Source organism: Grampus griseus (assembly GCF_964374135.1).
Source record: "Grampus griseus genome assembly, chromosome: 3".
Taxonomy (NCBI): Eukaryota; Metazoa; Chordata; class Mammalia; order Artiodactyla; family Delphinidae; genus Grampus; species Grampus griseus.
The window spans coordinates 65,899,108-65,922,949 of record NC_139019.1 but is presented as its reverse complement, the minus strand read 5'-3'; the positions used below and the strand labels follow the sequence as shown (position 1 = coordinate 65,922,949).

At 39.0% G+C, this 23,842-nt stretch overlaps 1 protein-coding gene across 4 annotated transcripts in view; it reads right to left on the bottom strand.

The window, feature by feature from the left end:
* The window catches only part of VCAN (versican), a gene marked incomplete at its 5' end in the record, with an annotated part of 102,217 nt that overhangs the window by 37,437 nt on the left and 40,938 nt on the right, over positions 1 to 23,842 (bottom strand). For 3 of the 4 annotated variants that reach the window (XM_082650878.1, XM_082650875.1, XM_082650876.1), the window contains one exon: positions 816 to 6,035. The exons of the other annotated variant lie outside the window; for it this stretch is intronic. In XM_082650878.1, the coding sequence (XP_082507004.1) occupies positions 816 to 6,035 (5,220 nt within the window). The remainder of the gene's footprint in view (positions 1 to 815; positions 6,036 to 23,842) is intronic. 4 annotated transcript variants of the gene reach the window in all.

The window sequence follows — 23,842 nt, the reverse complement described above, 5'->3', positions numbered from 1 at the left end:
ATCCCACTTTTGCCATGACGTGTGTGGCTACAACCCCGGGCAAATTACAGAACTTCTCTGAACCTCCACGTCCTACCCTTTTAAATGGGGATAATAATGTGTACATTGTAGCCTTTTTGTGAAGCTTAAATGATATAGTCTATATGAACCAGCATCAAATTCATGCTTCCTGTCCATTCAGTAAAAAAAACAGAAATTTCTCTCAACAGGCAGAGCTTGAATATATGCTGGATGAATACTCCCTATGGCTAGGCACTGTGTTAGAAGCGTTATCTAGACAATCTGGAGCACGGGAACTACACAAAAGTATGAACTGATAACCAATATTGAATGAACTATGTGAAGTGTTTATTAAAGTTATTTACTAGTCTCATTTTTAAAGACCTGACAGATTTTGATATTGCCATAATTGCACCCATTCATGAGAGATTTTTAAAAAATAAGATGCTTTTCCTGTTTTTAAAACTAAGATATATAACTACGGGATATAAGACAAAGCAATACTTTAGTTGTGGGTAAAACCAAATTGAATTTTTATACCATTAACAATTTCAATTTTTCCATGTTGCAATTGTATGTTGTTTCTTACACCCAGAAAAATGCAAAGCATATCTTTAAAGCCCCCAAATAGTCTATACTTACTTTCTTTGCATCTCATTATGGAATCAATACTATGGCCTGTCCTGCTGTTACATGAACAATACAAAAACCTTCACTGATTTTAACATCACAACAAAAATTATATACACATCTCTGTTAGGACCAAGGGACTGTTTCCAAGCTGGGAAACAGATTTATCAGTGTTGTGCCCTTACCTGGTAAATAGATTGCTGTGCCTTCCACTGACTCTTCATTAATGCCAATCAGGAAACTGGTTTCATTAGAAGTTTCCAGAAGGGAAAATGATGGTGTTGCAAGCTCAGTATTTAACTCTGCGGTGCTTAGTGTCGCCTGATTATTAGAATCAAGAATCCTCGCCGATACTTGCTGTTCTGGTGCTGCTACTGTGGAATCCTCCCCTCTGATCAAAGCTGCTTGTGTTTCAGGGTTTATTTCCAGAGAAGGGACGGTGGGCCTCTCAGAAGTCTGGGGGCTGGCCTGAGGCACCACACCTGCCTCGACCCCATAAATCACAGAAGCAGAAGTAGAATGTGGCCACAGTGTAGCACCTTCTAACACCATTTCACTTGCAGCTGTGACAACAGTCCCAGCCTCAGGTGTTTCAATACTGGGAAATACCTTGACTGTGTCTCCAGAAAGTTGAACACTGGTTTTGTTTTGAGAGTCTTGGGAAATCTCAGTTTCTTCTTGAGCAATGAATTCTGTGGCAGAAGCCTCCATTTGTTCTAATAATTTAGGTTTACTTTCATCTTCTGAAGGCTCTGTGTCAGGAGATATGGATGGAGGCTCAGTTATGTGAAAGTCCTCTTCACTTGAGGGTTTGAAAGTCACTTCAATATCTGCAAGTTTTCCTGGGGGTACTGGGGATGTGCTGGCGTCTGTACTTGGCAGAGCTCTTGGCTGGGGGTCTTCTGTGTGCTCAGAGGCTCCTCTGCCTAAGTGGACACTGAGTGGAGGAGATGATGGTGTCCGAGAGAACAGCTTTGCAACAGCTAAAACTGTTGTTGTATCCGTGGATGCTGGGGGATTGGATCCTTCCATCACATCAGGTGCCTCTGTTAAACTCTGAGCCGTAAGGTAGGCAGTACCAATACTTACGTAGCGGGTAGGATCTATCAGTGCCTCCTCAGCCCCGGAAGAGAATTCTGGTTGAAGAGAGGGACCCACATGTTTCTTTTCTTCATCCTCATTCTGTGTCCTTTCCAAATGGCTCAATGTTGATATTATTTCACTTTGGTCCGCAATTGCTTGACCGTCAGACAAAGTGCTTGATTCAAAGATGTCATCCAGGGTTGTTGCTTCAATGTTTGGTTCTTCAATCTCTGGATTAACTGTGGCAGACTTACTAGGAATGGGCAGGGATGTTGCTGTGGGAAGCAAAACATCTAATTCTGTTTCTGGGCTAGGGATGGGTATCCCAGGTGTGAAGATAAAGCCCATGTGATCTAACTGACTTCTGTTTTCGGGAGGCATCGATTCGTTATGTGTTGCCTGAGTGTAATTAGCCAGAAGAGTATCACCAGAGGCCTCAAAGTTTTCCTCAGTTGAAGAGAGGTTAACAGCTGCCTCAGACTTCTCTAGAACTTGAGTGCTGTCTTCATTACTGCCAGGTGGCCCTGAGGGTACCTCTGCATCTAAGTCCGTTTGCATTCCAAGGATGTCTTCATATATAGGTTTAGTGTGATCAATATCTATGATAGTATTTTTATCTGATGTCAGCTCAGGTAGAATTTCAAGGATGGTACTCTCTGTAATTGTCAATATTAAATCCTTGTCCTCTTTGTCCAGATCTATAATAATATTTTCAGTGCCTTTTCTTCTGTCAGGTTTTAATGTGGAATCCTCAAATCCCCCAAAATGGTCTTGGAAACTGTCTGCAGCACCTTCTGTGGACATTTCATAGGACATTGTACTTGACAGTGTGCTAGTTGGACCAGGGGAGCTTTCATTCTGCTCTGAATGAAGAGGCAGCACCATTGAAGCTGTTGGGAATCCATCAACAGTAACAGCTTCAGCACTTGGAACCTCAGAATGTTTTTCCAGGGATCTATCAGAAACAAATGTGGTGCTGCCTTGCCTAGTTGCCTGAGTAGTTCCAGAAGTGTGGACTAAATCAACCACATCCAATTCCCCAGATCCTTCTCCAGAATGTTCATCAAACCAGTCAGATGGTTTTGGTGTTGATGTAACAAATCCTTTTGCCATTTCAGGACCATAAGTTCTAGCCAGAAAATCAGTGGAAGAGGTTGCTGTTTCTTTAGTTTCTGCTGTTGAAGTATTCTCGTTAGAGACTTGATCAGTCGTAGGCTGTGGTCTCCTAGTCTGGATTTCTTCTGCCCGACTATGTGTCTGATTTTGAGGATGTTCCATGTCTGCAGAGAAAGTGAGAGTTGCTGTGAAGGGTCCTTCTGTTGTGGTGTCACTTAAAATTTCTAGAAAGGTTGTGCTGGATGCTGTCTCATTGGCTTCGAACGTGCTGTCTATTTTGGAAATGAGTGGTCTGATTTCATTTGCCACATTTCCCATTCCCTCATAGTCTCCAGTTGTGTCATTTAAGATGCTGGTTTCTAAACTTTGCACTTGAGAAGTCTGGGGATGTAATGTGCTAATGACCTGTTCTATTTCAGTAAAATTCACTGATACTGTAGTAGGCAGAACTTCTTCTCCTGATCCCAGTCCAGAGAATAAAAGATCCGTATCTGACTCTTCAATTATTGGTCTCATAACTTTGGGAAAGGGTTTTATACTTTCTTTCTCTTTGATTGTTGAACCTGTAATTACACTTTCAGCTGGTATTGATTCAGTCACTGAGGCAGTAGCTAAGAAAATATGGGATTTTTCAGTAACTTCAGGGAGAGTAGTATACAACTCTAAGCCCTCTGAATCCAGGTTTGGAGTAGACACGTCAACTGAGGAAACGCCTTCCCCCTCCATTTTCTTATTGTTACTGTAAGTTTTCTTTGTTGTTAGTGTAGAATAATCTGTGGTTCGGAGTCCAGTTTCAGGAAATGTTTGTGAATTGAAAGTTGTTTGTTCTGGTGCAACAGAACTTTGAGGGGGTTCAGAAGACTTTTGTTCTTGAATCTTTTCCTCTGACACTATTTCACTTTCAATTCCTTGCCTTACAGGGTTGACTTCTTTCCTGGGCCATAATTTGTCTGGCTCCATAGTTGGAGGAAAGTCCATTGAAACTGTCCCATTGACCTTCACTTCCTCCTCTTCCTTTGAAGCTTTAGTACTTTCAGCTTCTTCTGTTGGCAGGATGGTAGATCTTTTATCAGTTTCACTGATATCACCTTCTTCACCCAATCTTTGGTCAATAAATGGGGAATCAGTCCCAGAGACTTTTCCCACAACCCTGGGAAACACTTGGTCAACAGAGCTGCTTACTGAGACCAATTGCTCACCTGAGCCCTCAGCTGAGGCTGTGAACTCTTCCCAAGGGAAGGCTGAAGTGCTGACCAAGGTGCTACTAGGCTCTTCTGAGTCAGCTGTGTGATTACTGTGGTCTGAGGTAGGTATTACAGATGGTGACATCTGGGTATCCTTAAATGCTGCATCCCCAGAGCCTTCCGTCATTAGCGTTTCTTCTTTTGTTATGGGATGAGATACTGTCGAGTATTCTTTGAAGTCACCACTGAAATCTTCCTCCAAAGGAAAATCTGTAGAAAAGCCTTTTATTTCTGCCCCATGAGTTGGCTCTCCTGAGATCTCTGAAATCATGTTTCCCTTGGATGTTTGGCTTTTAATTTCAGCAACCTCTCTGTCCATTACAGTACTCAAAACTAGTCCAGTTGGCTCAAAAGGGAATACAATTTCCACATGTGGAGACAAAGTGCCAGCTGCTTCCTTTCTGGCTTGAATTTCAGGCTCTAAATTTAATGAAGAAACGGTGGTGGTTTCTGGGTCAGCAGCAGCTTCTCCAGAGCCCTGCTCCACAAAGACAGAGACGGGGCTACCTGGGACGGTGGGCGGCACTTCCCGAACCCCAGGTTGACTGCTAAGGCTGGGCTCAGCAGTCTGTACCCCCAGATGGTCTAAAATGTTTGTTTCTGTAAAGACAAGAGTAGAATTTGCTGTTTCCGTTTCAGACTGTGTGGGTGTCATCCAGGACATAAAACTCTTCCTGGTACCAGATACTGAATCACTAGATGTAGTTTCATTTGAGTTTTCTAATTCAGAGGGTAAAGTTAATTGATCCGATCTCTGCGTGGGCTCATGTACCTCAGCTGTAGAAGCCGTACCTGTAGTTCCCTTCTCCTCATCTTTCCTTGTCTTTCCCTCAAGAGATGTACTGAAAGCCCACTCAGAAGTGTCTGTTTCCCTTGCAGATTTGGTAGGCACTACTGCAGAAGATTGTTCAGAAACCGAATATACGGTGGTTGCAGGAACATCCAAAAGGCTCTCTGTGATCATTATCTTGCTAGTGTCTAAAGTAACGAGAGAATCTGTAGTATTGTTCTGTGATAAATCGGTTACCATGGCAAACATTTTATCTTCTTCTGCTTCCCCAGAGCCTTCTGGAATCGGAATTGAAGGACTTCCTGAGAACTCTACAATTTGTCTAGGGGTTATTTCCACCCAGCTTTCTACTGTGGACAGCGGCTCATCAGGCCGTGGAGTCCCTGTTAAGGTAAATGATACATCCTCTGAAACATGCGCTGATACAGAACTTGCAACTATACTTGGAGTATATGTGGTAGAAGTACTTTTTTCGGCCTCTTCACCAATTGTTCCTTCTGTAGCCCTTGAAAAGACCATTTTTTGAGATTCTTGGTCAATGGCAGCATCTCCTGAAGACTCTTCAGGAAACAGAGGTACCGATTCAGTACGTTCATGTACCAGATTATCAAGGTCGGGACTTTTCTCTGTGATTGATTCTGGCCCCTCTGTGGCTTCTCCCTCACGGCCTGGGGCTGTGGGGAAAATATCAAGCTCACCACTTGAAAAATGCTCTGGTGTTTCAGGGTAAATCTCAGGTCTCCATGTAATTTCAAGGGATTCAGTTGTTTCTTTAGACTCATTAGGTTGCATGGCAGTAGGCATTCCAGTTTTCGTGATTACAAACTGATGACTATCACTTTCACTGCTGTCTGAAAAATTTTGAGAAGGTGCAACACTTTCGAACTGGCCACGCCTAGCTTCTGCCGCTTCTGGGTCCTTGGGCACAGTGGTAACTAGATGCTTTCCATTTATGTACTGCACAGATGGGGTGGTCGTGACGTCAGTAGCATTGGCACACTCCTCGTCTTCCCCTTCATCCTCTTCACTGTGGTATAGATCAATTTCAATTAGCTCAGGTAAAATTTCAGCAATTAGATCATGCTCTGGATCTGTTTCTTCACTACAAGGCTCATCTTCTTTAGATTCTGAATCTATTGGATGACCAAATACCCTCAAATCACTCATTCGACCTGAAAAAAACAAAGAGTTTTCACAATACTTAAATAGAAGATTTGGCAGTGTACGACAGAAGAAATCGATAGCTAGGCTGGCTGATCACAGTCTCACACAAAAAGAAGGATTCAAATCTTTTCACATTAAGAGCAATCACCCTTCTATACATGGTTCTCAGTCTTCGAATTTGCTGTTTGATATTAGCAATGGGAAAAATAAATCTAATTTAAGATTGTAGCAACGGGTTATGAAAACTCTTCAACATGTTTAACACAGCAACGTCCTTAAAATGGAACAAGGAATCACATACACACATTGTAATCATGAAATATAGGAATTCATCTTTGTGTGACCTGAAAAAAAGTTAAAAGTTAAGACCACTTCACCAGATCATACAGAAAAAGTAACTGATTGCTGTCCTTAATGTAGGAGGACGCTTAGACGCGCTCTATTCAATAAGGAAATGAGAAGCGATTCCTTCTGGCCTCTTGTCATAATTTGTCCTAGAAGATTGTTTTTAGAAAAGCAAAAGAGAGATTTCTTTATAGCCCTTTCACAGTGTGATGACAACCCCACCCCAGTGCAACAGTGAGACAAGACTTAGCTGCATAGGTTGCAGGCACATCCCATACACAAGGGCAGGAAGCCCTGGAGGGAGGGGGGGTCTCCATGCAGGGATGGCTCACTGAAAGCACCAGGAAAGAAGAGCCCTCCACACCTTTACACCTTTATCCTTCATGAGAGGTGACCTGGATTCGGTCAGTTATCATTCTTTTTATTAACCTTTTCTCCAAAGGAAGTTCAGAAGTCACAGCTAATCATTAGAACTAGCATACTTTAAATAACACTTATCCTCAGAACGTTTCCTAGATTGTAGATTGCCACAGGGTACCAACCACTAAGCCCAATTGCCTTTTCTGTCTCCAGATATCCACCAGCAAAGCTCCTTGTCCAAACGCCAGGAGGGAGGCCATTCTGCACCCTCACTTTCATCACGGAGGAATTCAGTCATCCTAAGAGAGGGTCCTGTCACTGAAGCTGTCCTAGTCTCAGTGTCACGGCAGTGCAAAAAGGTACCTGTGGGTGTGCTAACCCAGGAAGAAGACAAAGAGAAGCACGGGGGATGGCCCCAGGAACACTGTCACAGAGTTAACTTTCAGCCTAGCCCTGATCCATGCCACACACACTTAGGCTGAACCTGAGAACTTAGAGGGGGAATAATTACGACAGAGTCACCCCTGCCCCCCATCGGTAGGGAGATGGCTCCTGTTGTAAGAAGCTGCTCCCGGGATGCCCCTGGCGGGACAGCAGTCAAGACACGGCGCTCCCAAGGCAGGGGCCTGGGTTCCATCCCTGGTCAGGGAACTAGAGCCCACATGCCACAACGAAAGTTGGGGCATGCCGCCACAACAAAGGCTGGGCGCAGACAAATAAATAAATAAATAAATAAAAAAGCCGCACCCTTCCACGCGTGAAAGGATCAGTATCTAGCATTTACCGATGTCAAAAAAGAAAAATACTCTATTGAGAAGGTAGCAATATTGTTTATATTCTTTATGTCAACATAAATATATAAGAAGTATATGACCTATCAATAAAAACTTTACGGGGCTTCCCTAGTGGTGCAGTGGTTAAGAATCCGCCTGCCAATTCAGGGGACACAGGTTCAATCCCTGGTCCGGGAAGACCCCACATGCCACGGAGCAACTAAGCCCGGGCACCACAGCTACTGATCCTGAGATCTAGAGCCCGTGTGCCACAACTACTGAGCCCACTTGCCTAGAACCCATGCTCCACAACAAGAGAAGCCACTGCAATAAGAAGCCCGAGCACCACAAGGAAGAGTAGCCCCCGCTCGCCACAACTAGAGAAAGCCCGCACACAGCAACGAAGACGCAACACAGCCAAAAAACAAGGTAACTAAAAAAAAAAAAAAAAAAAAAAAAAACAGAAACTTTACAGAGCTCCTTCTCTTTTTAACCATGGTTTGCTAAAAGGAAACCCCAAAGACCACAAGACTTTTATGTAACTGGAAAATACACCATATTTACATTTATCCCTTTCACTCTAATAAAAACAAAAAAGAAAACTTTTTTTTTTTCTGTATCCCATTTGCACTGTGTTGTCTCCATAAAACACTATTTGTGTTGGAGTGGGATACTCTTTCCTAAATATATATATATCCATCCTATTTAACTTTTACACACTACAAATCATTCCTTATACCTCCACCCCTTACATTCAGCCTTTCAACTATGTAAAAAAAGGAGTATAGGTTTTCAAATGAATGAAAAATATTTCTACCATAAAGAGAAATGAGGTCAATACATAACTCCAGTATATTATGAAAATATAAAATGAATACAGATGATTTCTGCCACTGATGTTACAACTACTCCTAACTGCCAAACTTAAGGAAATGCCTAAATGCCTCACCTTTCTTTCCCCAAAAAGAGTAAGTTCGTTCAATATTAGATCACTGAAGTTGTTACTGTAATCTTATATTGCCTCATGGTGTATATATTTTAAAAGAAAACATCTTCAGATGATAAACACCTTTTAATATGGCTTGTGTTGAAGGCTACCTTTCACTAAGAAAAAAGAATGTGAGAGACTATATATGCATGTGCATATATAGGTATATGAGAGAATACATCTTTAAATGCTTTCTGTACAAATGAATCTCTTGAAATATCACATTGAGAGTCTTAGCTAATCACCAAATCGAGTAGTCTCTCATTGTTAATACTACTTGAACATAGTAGAATTAAGCCACACTCAGTTAAACTATTCTGTTCAACTCTGTAGGGTTTAACAGGAACTTCAAAAATATGCTTATCTTAAATTGCTTATAGTGTCGTTTTACATACAACCCTTTTCATTAGGTTTCACTAGGTGTAAATGAGAATTCACTATTAAGAATTATCACAGGGCTTCCCTGGTGGAGCAGTGGTTGAGAGTCTGCCTGCCGATGCAGGGGACGCGGGTTTGGGCCCTGGTCTGGGAGGATCCCACATGCCGCGGAGCAACTGGGCCCATGAGCCACAACTACTGAGACTGCGCGTCTGGAGCCTCTGCTCCACAACAAGAGAGGCCGCGATAGTGAGAGGCCCGCGCACCGCGATGAAGAGTGGCCCCCGCTTGCCGCAACTAGAGAAAGCCCTCGCACAGAAACGAAGACCCAACACAGCCAAAAATAAATAAATAAATAAATAAATATTTTTTTTAAAAAAAGAATTATCACACATACAGTTGCTAAATTCCCACAGCATCTTATATTTAAATACAGAAAGACTTTCAATAAGAAGCATGGGTCTGTGTCAAAAATATGAAAAATCCCCACCACATTTTGTACCTTTTTACAAATAGTGGAGATTAAACTAACCATTCAGCCAAGCTTCTCCAGCCAAACACAAGGATTAATAAGGAAATAACTGCTTGGTGTTCTTTAGTTATAAACTCGTAGGCTAGGAATAGGGTAAAAATACTCAGTTATTATAGATTTATATGGATTTCTAAATAAATTCCTTACTTTTTTAGAAAACAAAACTGATATAAACATATCCCATGATCTTCTTAGTGAATAATTATAGATAGAGGTTTCATTAAGTATCATGTTGGTAGCTCTAAAAATAAGTGGGGTGGAATAAAGCAGAAAGAGAAAAGACACAGAGGCATGTCAGTGTGTCAAATGTCAGCATGTCAAAGGAACTGACACCCTGATGCTCACTTACATGTTTTACAAAGGAATGAATAAATTAAAATAAAATGTTTTTCTAGCAAAGAAAACAAAGAAGTCATTGTAAATCAACAATTTATATAGTAATTTCATTGACTATCAACTCTTATTGTCTACTTAATTCAATTAATTAATGTCCCTGACATTCACTATATATTCTCTAGTTTTAGTTCAATGAACAAAGGATAGTATTCTTTTAGTCCATTTTCCACTTGGGTAAGGAACTCTGACATTTCTTATTGCTCATAAATCTATGAGGACTTCTTAGTATTTTAGACCATTGTATTAGAAAATTTCACCAAAAGACTCAAATGTTAGATGGAATACATTTTCTAACCTAAACAAATATCACAATATTTCAATCACAGCCATACAAACACAGCAGAGAGTGGTCTTTGCATATACTTCACAACACAGCTCGGCATCATACTGGTTTTTGCACGCAAAATTAAACGTACCACCACAAACATGCATGGCACCCAAACGTTATCTCCGCAGGACCAACTGATTGCACAAAATTTACTGAGTACCTATTATCTATGAGACTATATGGCAAACACATGTTTACCAACTTTACAGAGACCTAAGACCTCCAAGGGTATCTTCTAAATTTCTCTTTTCTCTCTGAAACAAATACTCTTGCCAATAGGTTAGAGAAATGACCTTACTATAACTCTTTTCTCCCTATTTTTTTTTAAAAAGGACACTTTTTCAGTGTACATATTGAGAATGTACCAATCATTAAATTAAAATTAGGATTCCTTTTTCCACTTGCCTTACAAGCATCTGATCTGACTTGCCTCAGAATGGTAGAAAACACAGAAATACTTTAAGCTGTTTCATCTTATGCTTCTCATGGTACCTTGAAGCTGGCACTGACCAAAGAACTATCAGCACATCGTAATAAAGTGATTTTAAAAGTGCTCATTGGATATGTACTGTAAAAATATTTCACTAAATGAGAATTCTTAAATAAAACGAAGATATGAAATGTGAGTTGGAATTAGTTTCCTTTTTCTGAAGGAAGATTCCCAAGGAATCTTCTCACAGTTAAGTTACTAGTATTTATTATTAAAATAAGTTGTGTTCCAAATGGTTTCTTCCGTTTTCTTAGTATTGGTTTGAGGGTGACGAAAATATTCATTGCCCAGGGCTTTGAAGATAATTTTTTCTGCCAACAGATTCTCTACAGATAAATCTACATTTCATTCTCAGCGTGGCTAGTTTGTTTCCATATTTTTTAAATTTCATTTAACCTACCTAGTATAGATAGGTGAATTCTTTCCTACCACTGCCACCTACATCTCACCCATATTCCTATTTGTTTATTTAGTTTCTGAAATTACTTCTTCATCCCCCTTTCTTGTCACCACCATCACCCACCACGCATGCTATGAGAGAGTTGCAAGAGCTATAATTATTGCAAACCAGAAAAGTTTCTTTGTAGGGTGTGGCAGGGGGACACCTGTGCTATTGTGAAAGCAGGTGTTTCATTACAAAGTTGTGATCTGCTCTACTTTGTACCAACAGTGCAACCTCAGGGAGTAATTAATATTCCCAGCTCTTAGATGAACAAGTCCTTAAAAAAGATGGCTCTATTTTAGAATTTTATTCTAAGGGTGATATAACTTTTATTTGGATTGCAAGAGTCAAACCACAAAACTCCACAAGGTGTATGTATAATCTTTTCTATGTTTACATGAATGTATTTTAACAGCTTGACTTGAATATACCGGTACCACGGTTAATAGATTTTTTTAAATGGCATTTCACACAAAGCTTTACTGCTAGCAGACCTCAAATTATTCACCAAGTATTTTTAAGTACTTCATGGCAGAGTTTTGTAGACATAGCACAAGTCTTCCAGTCTTACTGTTAGCAGACACAAAACATAGTTGCTAAGATGCAGAGGCAGCTGGCTAAAGTTCATGTTCTCTATAGGGAATTTTACAATTTAAGAGCTTTTAATTAAATGTAATTATATACAAATCTACTCAGCAGAGAGATATTAGGATCACATTTCTTTATTAAAATAGTTTTCATCTTAATGTGCATCAAAAAATATTTTGGTTCTTTATTAAAAAAATTCAATAGACAGCCATACTGAAGTATTTAAGAAACACTTATAGAACTAAAATAGAGAAAACTGGAAGTTCTCTAAGATGTTTAAGCTTTCTGACATATACCTATGAATCTAATAACCAGACATAAGCAAATGCTTCAATTTCATTCACCTTTTGATATGTTCTTAATTAAAATAAAATGCTAACTGGCACCTTATAAAGCAAAGAAAACCACCTAATGTGCATTTCAACTAGATTGTCTCAGACATCCTAAATTCCCCATCATTTTCAAAATTTGAGGCACTAAAAATGGTGCCAACTCAGAATGTTGAAAAAAGAATTGACATTAGTGATCAAGATATAAGCATCCTCCCCAAATCTTGTCAGTTGTTTTTGCATACTTAATTACATTAATAATTGAAAAATCACGTGATATTTATATCAATACCCAATTCCTCCAGAAGTGAGAGATTACGCTAGAGGCTGGGAGATCAAGATTGGATTCTGTCGGGCTTCCCTGGTGGCGCAGTGGTTGAGAGTCCGCCTGCCGATGCATGGGACACGGGTTCGTGCCCCGGTACGGGAAGATCCCACATGCCACAGAGCGGCTGGGCCCGTGAGCCATGGCCGCTGAGCCTGCGCGTACGGAGCCTGTGCTCCGCAGCGGGAGAGGCCACAACAGTGAGAGGCCCACGTACCGCAAAAAAAAAAAAAAAGATTGGATGCTGTGACCTTCATCTCCCTATTAGCTCTGCTAGCTGAGGTTCATTTGGTGCACCACCCAAGCATGCTATCTTACACTGACAGCTCCCTCTTGCTGAGCGAGGAGCTCCATATTTTTCAATTCATGAATTTTACACCCAGAAAGGGTAATAAACAATATAAGTGTTTCTGATGGCCTCACTTTTGAGGCAGACATGATATGGGGATGATAAATGGGAATCAACTCTTTTCCCAAATTCAGATAATCCTCTAATAATGCTGTTGTTTCAAGTGGAAAGAATGTGTTTAGATACAGTCATCTGGTCTAAGTGCGCTTAAGGAGTTATCACTGAGTGTGGGCTTTTCTTGCTTATAGAAGAGGCCCAAGGGACTTCCTAACTTCCAATTTTTAAAGAGTAAGGGTTTTCCTGGAGAGCTTAATCAAGTAATTTTGGGCCCTTCAAGCATTTTTGAACAATAAGATAAAGAGCTATATGAAAGAAAATCCAGGTTATTTTGGTTTCTAAGTGTTTCTTTGAAAGCAGAACAAATAAACAAAAACCAACCATACCACAGTACTTTTCTTATCTTTTTCATGTTAGTTCTCTAAGGTTGTCAAAGCTTTTCATAGATAAATAGATGCTAGAGAGATAGATAATAGACAAATAATTACCAGATGTCCTAACACCAGAAAAGTACTTTGGTCAAAATCAAGGATTTAAAATTTAAGTAAAAAAACTTTGACTAAAGTAAAACAAATGCCTCTCATAAATACATACATACATACATTTATACATTTATATGTGTGTGTGTGTGTATATATATATATATATATATATATACACTTCCTTTTAAGCCCCCATATTATAGCTACTAAACTTACCAAACACCATTTTATTTTAATTACACCACCCCTTCTTCAAAAGTCATCTCTGTCACCTGACCTCTTCAATAGGGTGTTCAAACAGCTCCATCACTGTACACACATTCATCCTCTGCCTTTTTTCTCTGTTCTCATTCTCTGCACCTCTAAGTTGGATGCAGAGAATCCATGCCCCCATCTCAAGATCCTCCTCATTCCCAACTCACGCTTCTGTTCAACAAGAACACTCCTGCCCCCAACTTGGAATCTTCATAAACCCTCCTTTGAACTTCATCCCTGCATTTATGAATAATCCAGCAGAAGCCCCTAGATATCTCTTCACTAAAACTCATCAGCCCAAATTGGCTGTATCTTTAATTTGTATGCCATAGGACTTATGTCATATTATTCTTATTTATAACTTCTCAGTTGTTACTATATACTTGTTTCACCTTCCTTACTAACTTCTATATTCCATAATTAAAGTGAAGGGATCCTTTAATATGTAATGCTCTCCTTACACTAGCCACTTAGCCCTTCTTTTGGGAATTTAGTTGGATGAATGTCTACACATTTATTTATCACCAAGAATGGAAAAGTTGGGGCTTCCCTGGTAGTGCAGTGGTTAAGAATTCGCCTGCCAATGCAGGGGACACAGGTTCGAGCCCTGGTCCGGGAAGATCCCACATGCTGTGGAGCAACGAAGCCTGTGCGCCACAACTACTGAGCCTGGGCTCTAGAGCCCATGAGCCACAACTACTGAAGCCCTCGTGTCACAACTACTGAAGCCTGCACACCACAACTACTGAAGCCCATGAGCCACAACTGCTGAAGCCTGCATGCCTAGAGCCCGTGCTCTGCAATGAGAAGCCTGTGCACCACAAGAAGGAGTAGCCCCTGCTCGCCGCAACTAGAGAAAGCCCGTGTGCAGCAACGAAGACCCAACGCAGCCAAAAATAAATAAATTAATTATAAAAAAAGAATGGAAAAGTTTACATTTACTACTTTGATACTTCCTTTGAAAGACTTGCCTTTTTTTTTGGACTGAAAAATTGTTGTTTTTTGGCTGCAATAATAACTCACATTCTGAGATACAACTAAAGGAGCATACAGATAACTCAAATACTAAAGACTTTTATGGTTATAAAAATCAGATAATGTAAATATGCAGGCACAGTCTCAATATTCTTTTCATCATTCTTTTTCTTTCCAAATCTAGAAGCTATATAGGCTTATCACACTGTTTTTCTCGAATGTAAATATATAATGAACAAATTCACTTTGGCAGTATAGCCAAAAGGGTCCTTAAGCTATAAGCATATTTATTTCCTTTTAATTTCCATGTTGATAGAGAGAAGGTAATATGGGTACAGCAAAGTGAGGTATGCAGTTCCAGGTAATTCCAGATGTATTCTCCACTCTTCCCTATCACTTTTGATTCAATTACAATTATTCTGAGACTTAAAAAAACATATATTTCAATGATAGTTAATTCTACTTCCTTACTTACAGATGCCAAGGTTCATCTAACATTTGTGAGAAAAGCTACACTTCTCAAAACATGATCAAAGACCACAGTTTCACTCAGGGGAGACTAAATTAAGCATATTTTTTTTCCTCCTTAAAAATGTTAAAATACAATTTAAACTTCAGAGGCTTAAAGCAGCCCCTTCCCCAAGAATGTCTATATTTCAGCCTCTGTCTGAGGTCAGAAAGCCTTTACTTTACCAGTAGAGTTCAACATTCTCTAGGCATCAAAATCACATGCATTTAACAATACAGATACCTAATATTAAAAAAAATTAAATAAAGCAAAGTTAAGAAAAGAAACAAAAAAAAAGTACAAAGGCCTAAGCCTTATCACTAGAAATTCAGATTCAAATTATCTGGTGGAGGATGGGGTAGTGGATATTTTTATCTGGAGGCTCCCTGGTGATTCTGATATAGAGCCAAGGTTGAGAAGCAGTGTGAGCAATATTTATGCCCTGGGAGATTTCTTGGTGCTCCTCAAACCCCTGTACAGAATGGCATCATTGTTGGTCAGCTGGCTGGTGCCTGGTTGGTGCTACTCTGGGTCCTCCTGAGTAAAATGGATGGCTGCTCAGTGAGGGGATAAATGCCCAGAGTTTCCTGTGAGGTCAATTCTGAGACTTTGCCTGCTAAAAGGTGCCGCTTATATTAACTTACTTCATATTACCTCTATTTTTCCTTCTATTAAAGCAACCAACTAGCCTTTATTGCATACTCTTGTTGCTTACTAATTATTTCAAGTTGCCTTCCCAACTAAGCTATGGATGACATTATTTTCTTTCCCCCAGCCACAGAGTAGCTTGATTGAATGACTTTATTTCAACAAGCCTTTAAAATATTTCCTGGAGGTGAGTGTGAAGAGATGGGCAGAGAATGTTTTATCTGCGGAGAGTAAAATGGTTCCCCTACAGAGCAGAGCAAGATAAGATCACAACATAATAAAAAATGCTAATTTTAGTATATTCCATTGTACTCTACAAAAGCATGCATTAGTATATTTTCTTTTCCCTTTCTCAACTTAGAAAAACCAAAACCTACTATGCGCAGCATACGGCCAAACAAACCAACTCACCCTGTGAGACGCCAGGAATACTGTGGTATTAAAATGAAAAGATAAAGTCACTAGAAGCCAGTCAAGGTAGTGTGTGCTGATTATATACTGGGGGCAAGCAAGTCCGGGTATAGTACTGTGACACAATACGTCAAAGTTTCATAGACACGGATGCTGAAATACAGTTAAAATTTTCCTCTCACTCCACAGATCCTTTCTTTCCAGTTTCAGATCTCCTACTTAGACTTCAAATTATTTACGGAAAAATGCTTTATATATTATCACAATAATTCTAGCAAGTATTTAGAAGGTTCACCATAATTTATTTTCCTCCCTCAAATCAAACCACTCTTTTTAAGAATAATTACAGCCTTCATGCCAACAGATCAATGTTTCCCTCCTGATCCATACTCAAAGTCTAAACACTGGCATATCTCTCTAAGGAGCACACTTTCTAATGCAATAAAATAGGTTCTCAATTGTCCACATGATGCCCTAGGTTGAAAGAATATTCTACCTTTTCTAATGCCTCAATTATGTTATTAAAAAAAAAAATCAAAGTACTTCCATACAAATGAAAAAAAATATACAAGTCTTCACTAAAACACATCCCCACGCCCTCAACCAGGGCCCCATTCTTGGAATCCTTCTATCAATAAAGCCACTTATTCACCAGCTTTTCCATTTGTACGTGACAAACTGGCCTCACTGAGGTGCAATGTTATAAATTTTGTAAACTGACAAAAATAGGTAATGCTTTTTTCAATATAAAATGTTCACTTTAACTCATTAAAATGGAACCTCACAAAGCATTTCTTTTTCTATTTCTTTTATCCCTATTGCTCCTCTCACCACACATCTCTCCCCTTGGCTACGCCCCTCCCCCCCCCCCAAAGTTCTGAACACTGTCTGGGCCCGTGAATACATTTTTTATTCATTGCACAAATGAATGATCTAAGAGCTATTAAGAAAGAAGAATGTAATCCCTGTGTAGAGAACTGGGGGGTTTCCTTGACAACAACAAAAAGACAGCAGGGAATGCCCATGTTTTCTATGAATATGCAAGAAGAGGCCTGGCCCAGCACCTGGAAAAATTTGTAAAGAATTCGTAAAAAGATCTTTTCTTTGAAATAAAATTAAATTGGTAGTTATCAAAAATCACAAGCCCAATTTTCACACATGAAAAAGAGCAGAAAGCTAATGAATTCTACGTGTAGATACTATAGAATCAATACTATAACTATATTTAAATTTTAAATAAGGGCTGCAGCTGCTTCTGATTTGCACCCAAAATGGCATCATCCTAGACAAACACAATCCATAGAAGATTAAAATTTTAACAAGCTCTTGCAGTTAAGCAGATACTATAGTATAATTATATTTGGCTCCCTGGTATAAATCATCTTGAATTTTAAGATAATTCCATTTTTAACCTATTTAGTACAAAACCGTCTAAATCTTCCTACATTTAGAAGTTCAGAATGAAATAAGTGCTGAAGCTGAGAGGGAATTAATTTGTACTAAGTCATTGCCACGTGCCAGGCACTGTGCTTGGTGTTTTCAAGTCACTTAAGGAGCGTTAAATGTGCAATGTGTCTGCCACCGTGACTGGCAAGCCCTGGAAGAGATCCTTTCTCCTTTAAGCAATCTGGTGAGTTTGTAGTATTAGCATGTATTTTTAATGATATAACAACTGAGGTCTATGGAGATCAAGCAATTTACTCAAGACCAAACAGGTCACAAATAACAATGCTGACCATGAACCCAGGTCTGTTTCCAAAGGTTCTTTCCACTACATCAACTGAGTCTTCCATGTATCCCATGGAGCAAACCAACTACTTATCCATGGTCGTTCAGAATATCACAGACAGAGTGTGCTTCAGAAATCCAGTTCTAGCGTAGTACTTAGTGTACGGCAATTATCTGACTATTTGTTGAATACGTGTATATTATATATATGTTTGGATACATATATGTGTTTATATATATATAATCATCTTTTTATTTCATAATCCCTGTGGTTTGGAAAAAAGAGTATGGGTCAGAATTTAGGAAATATTATTCTTTTTATACAATAATCGCCACTACATCCATTTTACTGGCAAAAAATTCTGACAGAAAATTTGAGAAATTCCTGGGTCTGCATTGCCGAGAATCAAAGGAGAGACTGACTCTAGATTCCCCAACTTACAGCACCTGCTTCTGTAATATTAGCGATTCAAATTTCACTTGAATTAAGATATCATAAACCTATAGATCACCGTTTAGAACGTGCAGCCCACTCTTTAAAAAGTAGTTTTCTGTCATTTAACTTTACAAGTGTGTAACTCTGAACCGTGATACTTCATAGGGATGTATTTTGAAAAGTTCAACATATTTAACTTACAGAAGACACTATCTTTATCAAACAGTATCAATCATTAAAAAACAGAAAAATGTGAGAACAATCCCTCCTGAGGAAGTTGCCTGAATATCTCTGGTATCCATGAATCTGTATAGGTTTCTAGGTGAATCCTAAGAAGGCATTCATCTTCTGAAGGAGGGACGCCCACTCTGTCGTCCCAGTCCTATCTGGAAAAATGCCTGATTGTACTTGGGGCTCCTTAGCCCCACTGGTGAGCCTCTGTTGGGAAGCAATTGGCTAATAACCAGTTTCTGGTAATTTATTTTTGATCTACCCCTCCAACAAGGACTAACTTATATACCTTCCTCCTCATGAACTATTCTCTGAATCCCCTGCCTTCATTGATTCCTTCTTTGCTGACCTCATCTGCCATTCACAATTAGTACCTCATACCAAGTGTGTAATTATGTGTTTCTGTACTGCAATTATATTTGATTGTGCTAATACTGGCTCCCCAAAATGCACTTAAAATCCCTGGGAGCAGGGCCTATGGTTTATGTTTATTTTGTGCCCCTTTTAATTCTGTTAAAGAACAAGGCATGTTGTAGCTTTACCTGAAGAGAACCCTTGATTGACTGCACTCTGCTGGAAGACAGTGTATGCCTTTCTCTAGAGGTCACTGCCAATAAGAACTAAGTGGTATCTGCCTTTGGTTAACGCCCTACCTCAGTAGTAGTTTTGATAATAGCAACTTATAATTGCAAATGCCATTTTCAGAAAGAATAGACATTGGTTCACGTTAGGAAGAAGACAACAAGTTCCTTTTAGCTATCTACGGAACATCTCTTTTATTAGTAAAACTCAACCTGTGAGAAATACAATTTCAATTTCTTAAATTTTTCCTTGAGATTAGTGGGTTAATAAAATATTTATAGAGCACTTAAAAATTTGAGAGTCGGGCTTCCCTGGTGGTTCAGTGGTTAAGAATCCGCCTGCCAATGCAGGGGACACGGGTTCGAGCTCTGGTCTGGGAAGATCCCACATGCTGCAGAGCAACTAAGCCCGTGCGCCACAACTACTGAGCCTGCGCTCTAGAGCTCGAGAGCCACAACTACTGAGCCTGCGAGCCACAGCTACTGAAGCCTGCGCACCTAGAGCCCGTGCTCCGCAACAAGAGAAGCCACCGCAATGAGAAGCCTGCGCACCGCAACAAAGAGTAGCCCCTGCTCGCAGCAACTAGAGAAAGCTCGGGTGCAGCAACAAAGACCCAACACAGCCAAAAATAAATTAAATAAAATAAATTTTTTTTAAAAAAAGCTTTAAAAAATTCAGACTCTATATATGTTTGTATGTGTGTCTCTATGGGACCGTAAGTGTTATACATACAAAATATTTCACTTAGAAGGACTTTGTAAAAAGGTAACTTTTGGTCTGTAGTGCAGTGTTAAGCTCATTAATAATTTAGAAACATTAAGGTCAATTCTGTTTTTCCTACTATAGAAGCGAAAGGAAGATAGACAGTCTCTTCTTTTTTCACTATTTGACTAATAGAAGAACTCAATCCTTTTCTAGACAGCCAAGAAGAAATGGGGGAAGCCATCCTAATTCCCTGCAGAAAAAAATGTGCTTCTCTGGAAGGGAGCCACAGCTGGAGCCCAGCAAAGGGAACCACTCAAATGTGCAGGCACCCGCCCCATCCATCTACTTTCAGGGAAGTGCTCCAAAATTCTGCAGGAGAGAAACAGCCCAGAGTCAGAGCTACTGATTTCAGCATGCTGTTCTCTTGCCATAGCAGGTATCTGAATAGCATACACAGTGTCCCATATTAGCAGCAAACTAAATATAAACCATCTGCTTTAAAACCAATAGAATGCCAGCGAGAAGCCAGTCTTTTCAGAGTCTATGTTCTTTCAGAAATTGATGGACAGGCTGGCACCTGAGCCAATAGAGAGTCATTATTCCTGTGAGTTCATCAGGGGAGAGAATTGCCTCACTGCAAAAATGCTCCAAGGAGCGCCAAGACATAGACCAGTGCCAAAGCGTCAGACCCAGTGTGCCTCCGTTTGCCCATCTGCGATACTTTCCCTACTTGCCTCACAAATTATCTCTGAGCTTTAAACATGATAAAATATGTAAAAAGTGGTCTGAAAGTATCAAGCTCTAAGTGTGTGCTTGATGACTTTGCTCTGCACATACTCTGACATGTAATTATCTATGATTTTGATTACACATAGTTATCAATAAGATTGAAGCTAGATTTGCTTAATTTGTTTTATACGGGATCATACAGAGTTATTCAGAGGTAAAAGTTAATAAATGTGTGTCATTATAGTGATAGATGGATAATTAGGCCAATTTAGAAAATGTTTTTACTTAAAAAAATCAATTCATTCAGGAGTTAAATGTTGCTGCTTATTTTGAATTACCTACATGTTATCATTCTCTTTCTAGCTGTGTTCTGAGGTACACGTTACTTTAGAAACTGTCACTGGGGGTGAGGGAGAGGTCCAAGAAAGTGGACCTCCTGATACACCCCTCAAATACTAACCGGAACAGCCACTCTTTATCTACTCAAAATATAGAGGCCCTGAATAACATTTTATTTGAAGAAAGGAATCTGATCCTGTAATTAAAACTCTGAAAATAATTTTCCTACATAATAAATTCTATAAAAATGAAAAATGTGATTTTAAAAAATTATATGAGGCTATCTTGGGCTAATATTACCTTTTAAAAAATGATGACCGTACAATCAATGGTATAAATATTGGCGTTTACCCAGATATCCCCTGTTCTCAGAACTAACGTCCCTTATTCTTTACCCTCTCCTCAACAGCATCATATTCAGAAAATAAATCTTTATCTCTATATACATTTCTCAAGTGTACAAACAAAAATGCAGATGGGATTAATCATACGGGAATTATTTCTGAATGATGTCAGCAATAAAGTACCATAACTCTCAATAAGGAAACAGAGTAAAATGAACTCTAATTTAGAGGCCAAAATTATTCTTCTCAAAATCTCATTAATCTTTAATGCCATTTCATTAATAATTTTATCAATATTTAATATATATATACCATTTTAGTTTAATATTGGCTTAATACCTGTCTTACACTTAGATTTGGATAGATATACATTATAAAACTAGCAGAAAGGAACACCTGGCAAGAAAATAATAACAAGCAGGCCTGAGAAATAGTATGTAGTATACACTTGTTTAAAACTTGTTTAAAAAAACTAATAAGCCACCTATTTTAAGGTTATAACCATGAACATTTGCATAATAATGTTAAATTTAATATCTGTACACTTCCACATTATTCTCTGAGTTAAAGGTACAGTATATCAGTTTTTAAAAACATTCAGAATCCTGTTACACTAACTTGTGACATTTCAGATGATTTCGAGGAGCATTCTTTAAAAAAAAGGAAAAAAAGTCCAGAATTGATAAAACTCTTCCTATGCCTTTAAACTCTATAGAATTCATATATGTTCACAAAGAAAACCTTTCAATAATTTTTCAAATGCAGGTGTGCAAATTACTCCTGAAATAGACAGGAGTCATATTTCCAGTATCCCCTGAACCACTGTTAAACCCACCCTATAGCATTTTTCAGCTCATAAAAGTTTTATGAGCTGAAAAGTTCCTTCAGATTTTGTTTAACTGCTAACTACAGTTGCTCTCTAGCAATAGCACCCTAAGTTGCTATTAAGATCCACTGGAACAATTATAACATAAACATGTCCTGCATAGCATGTTTTGTTTCATAATAGTAAAATTTTTTCTAAAAAATCAAGATTTATATGAGCGGCTGAGTGCAGCAAAAAAATTATGAATGCCTTGTTTTAGTGTAGCATGCGTGGTATTTTTGCTTACTTGAATATACAGTATGTGTAGAGTTCAATTTTATGTTTATGAATAGATTTATATAAATTTGTACATGTACCAAGGATTTTCCAGTTTGGAAAAATGTGCCTTAATACATAAAAAGGTTGGTTTTCCAGGCACATATGTATTTTTCCTTATTAATGTACACCTGCCCTAAAACTCATTAATTTAACATCTGCTTTAGGGTTTGCCCTTGTCAAAATGAAAAATCCTTGAAAAATCAAATTTTTCATAGGAAACAAATGAGTATAAGTAAAGCAGTTGGATCTGAATCAACCTCATTGTCTTATCAAGACAATAAACAGTGTTTTTATTCTTAAGGAGAATGGCATGTATAAAGCACATGGAAAAGCCAGGTAGATGAGGGGGCTGGGGTGGTGGGAAAGAGAGAGAGATGGAGGGAGGGAACTAGATAGAGACATGTCCTATCCTCACCCCCAGACCCCGCGCCACTCACTGGAACCCCGTGCCGAAGGAGATAACCAAGTATTCCCTTTCCACAGTTTTCCGACCCATTGTTATAAACGCTGAACGAAAATTAGTTTGAAGGGAAATCATGGTCACACGTTTTAAAAGTGGAAGAAAGAGGAGGAAACACCTAGTTGTGTTTCCCAGACCCAGCTGAATTAAGCTGACAATTCAGATAAAAATACACGCTTTGTATAAATGGTTTCTGAGTTAGGTTACTCAGACCCTCCATTTCAAGTAAGCATTTATAAACTTAGATTTTGTTTTTCCCTGATGACTGCCAATTCTTCCACGGAGATTGACTTTCACTTTTTCCATTTTGTAATTTGATCACCCTCACCTGAACGCAGTTTCCCATTTAGAAGAGTTTTTAAATGCAGAACATTTTTTTACTATTTTCTATATCATTTGATTCAATGTAGTATCTACACTAACAAGAGAGTAATCTAAATTGGGAAAAACTTCTGTATAGTTAGTCATTCAAGTATTATTTTTTTAATTCTCAAATTAAGCGTTCATAGTAATCCCTATGCTTCTCTTCAATTCTTTCTTTTTCACAGTAATATCTTCTTGTCACTTTTCCAACCCTACTAACAGGAATCCTCATTCCCACTACTTGGCAGCTCGCCTCCTCTCTCCAACTCCAGCTCCAAGAGGCGGAAGAGGAATGTAAGAGGGAAGAAATATGTTATGGTTTCCAAGAAACAGCATTATTAGCAGGAAAATAATGCTCCAATCCTGGCCTGGTTCAACGGTATTGGGAAGTGGAGATTAACGTCAATATTCTGGGAGTGTATTCTCTCCTCTACTGTTCACTGCCCCACATGAACTTTTACACTGAGAAAGTTCTGGGTGATAGAAGCCAAGTTACCATCTAACAGCACTGGAAGCCAGCTGACTTGACATTAGAGCCACCTGTGTTCCCAACAGGTGCACCCCTGAGCAGGCTAATGAGGGTAGCATCCCTCTTAAGAAAAATGACACCTTGAGGGGTATAGCCCAACATTAAGAGAGAAAACCTGCTCAAGATCATTCTTCTAGCCTGACTTCTCAGAGCCAGGTCAAGGAAAAATGAGTATTTATTCCTTTAATCCACATATTAAAACTAAAACACAGCAACTTAACTAAAATCAATGATCTTCTAAATTAAAAAAAGACAAACAAACCTGA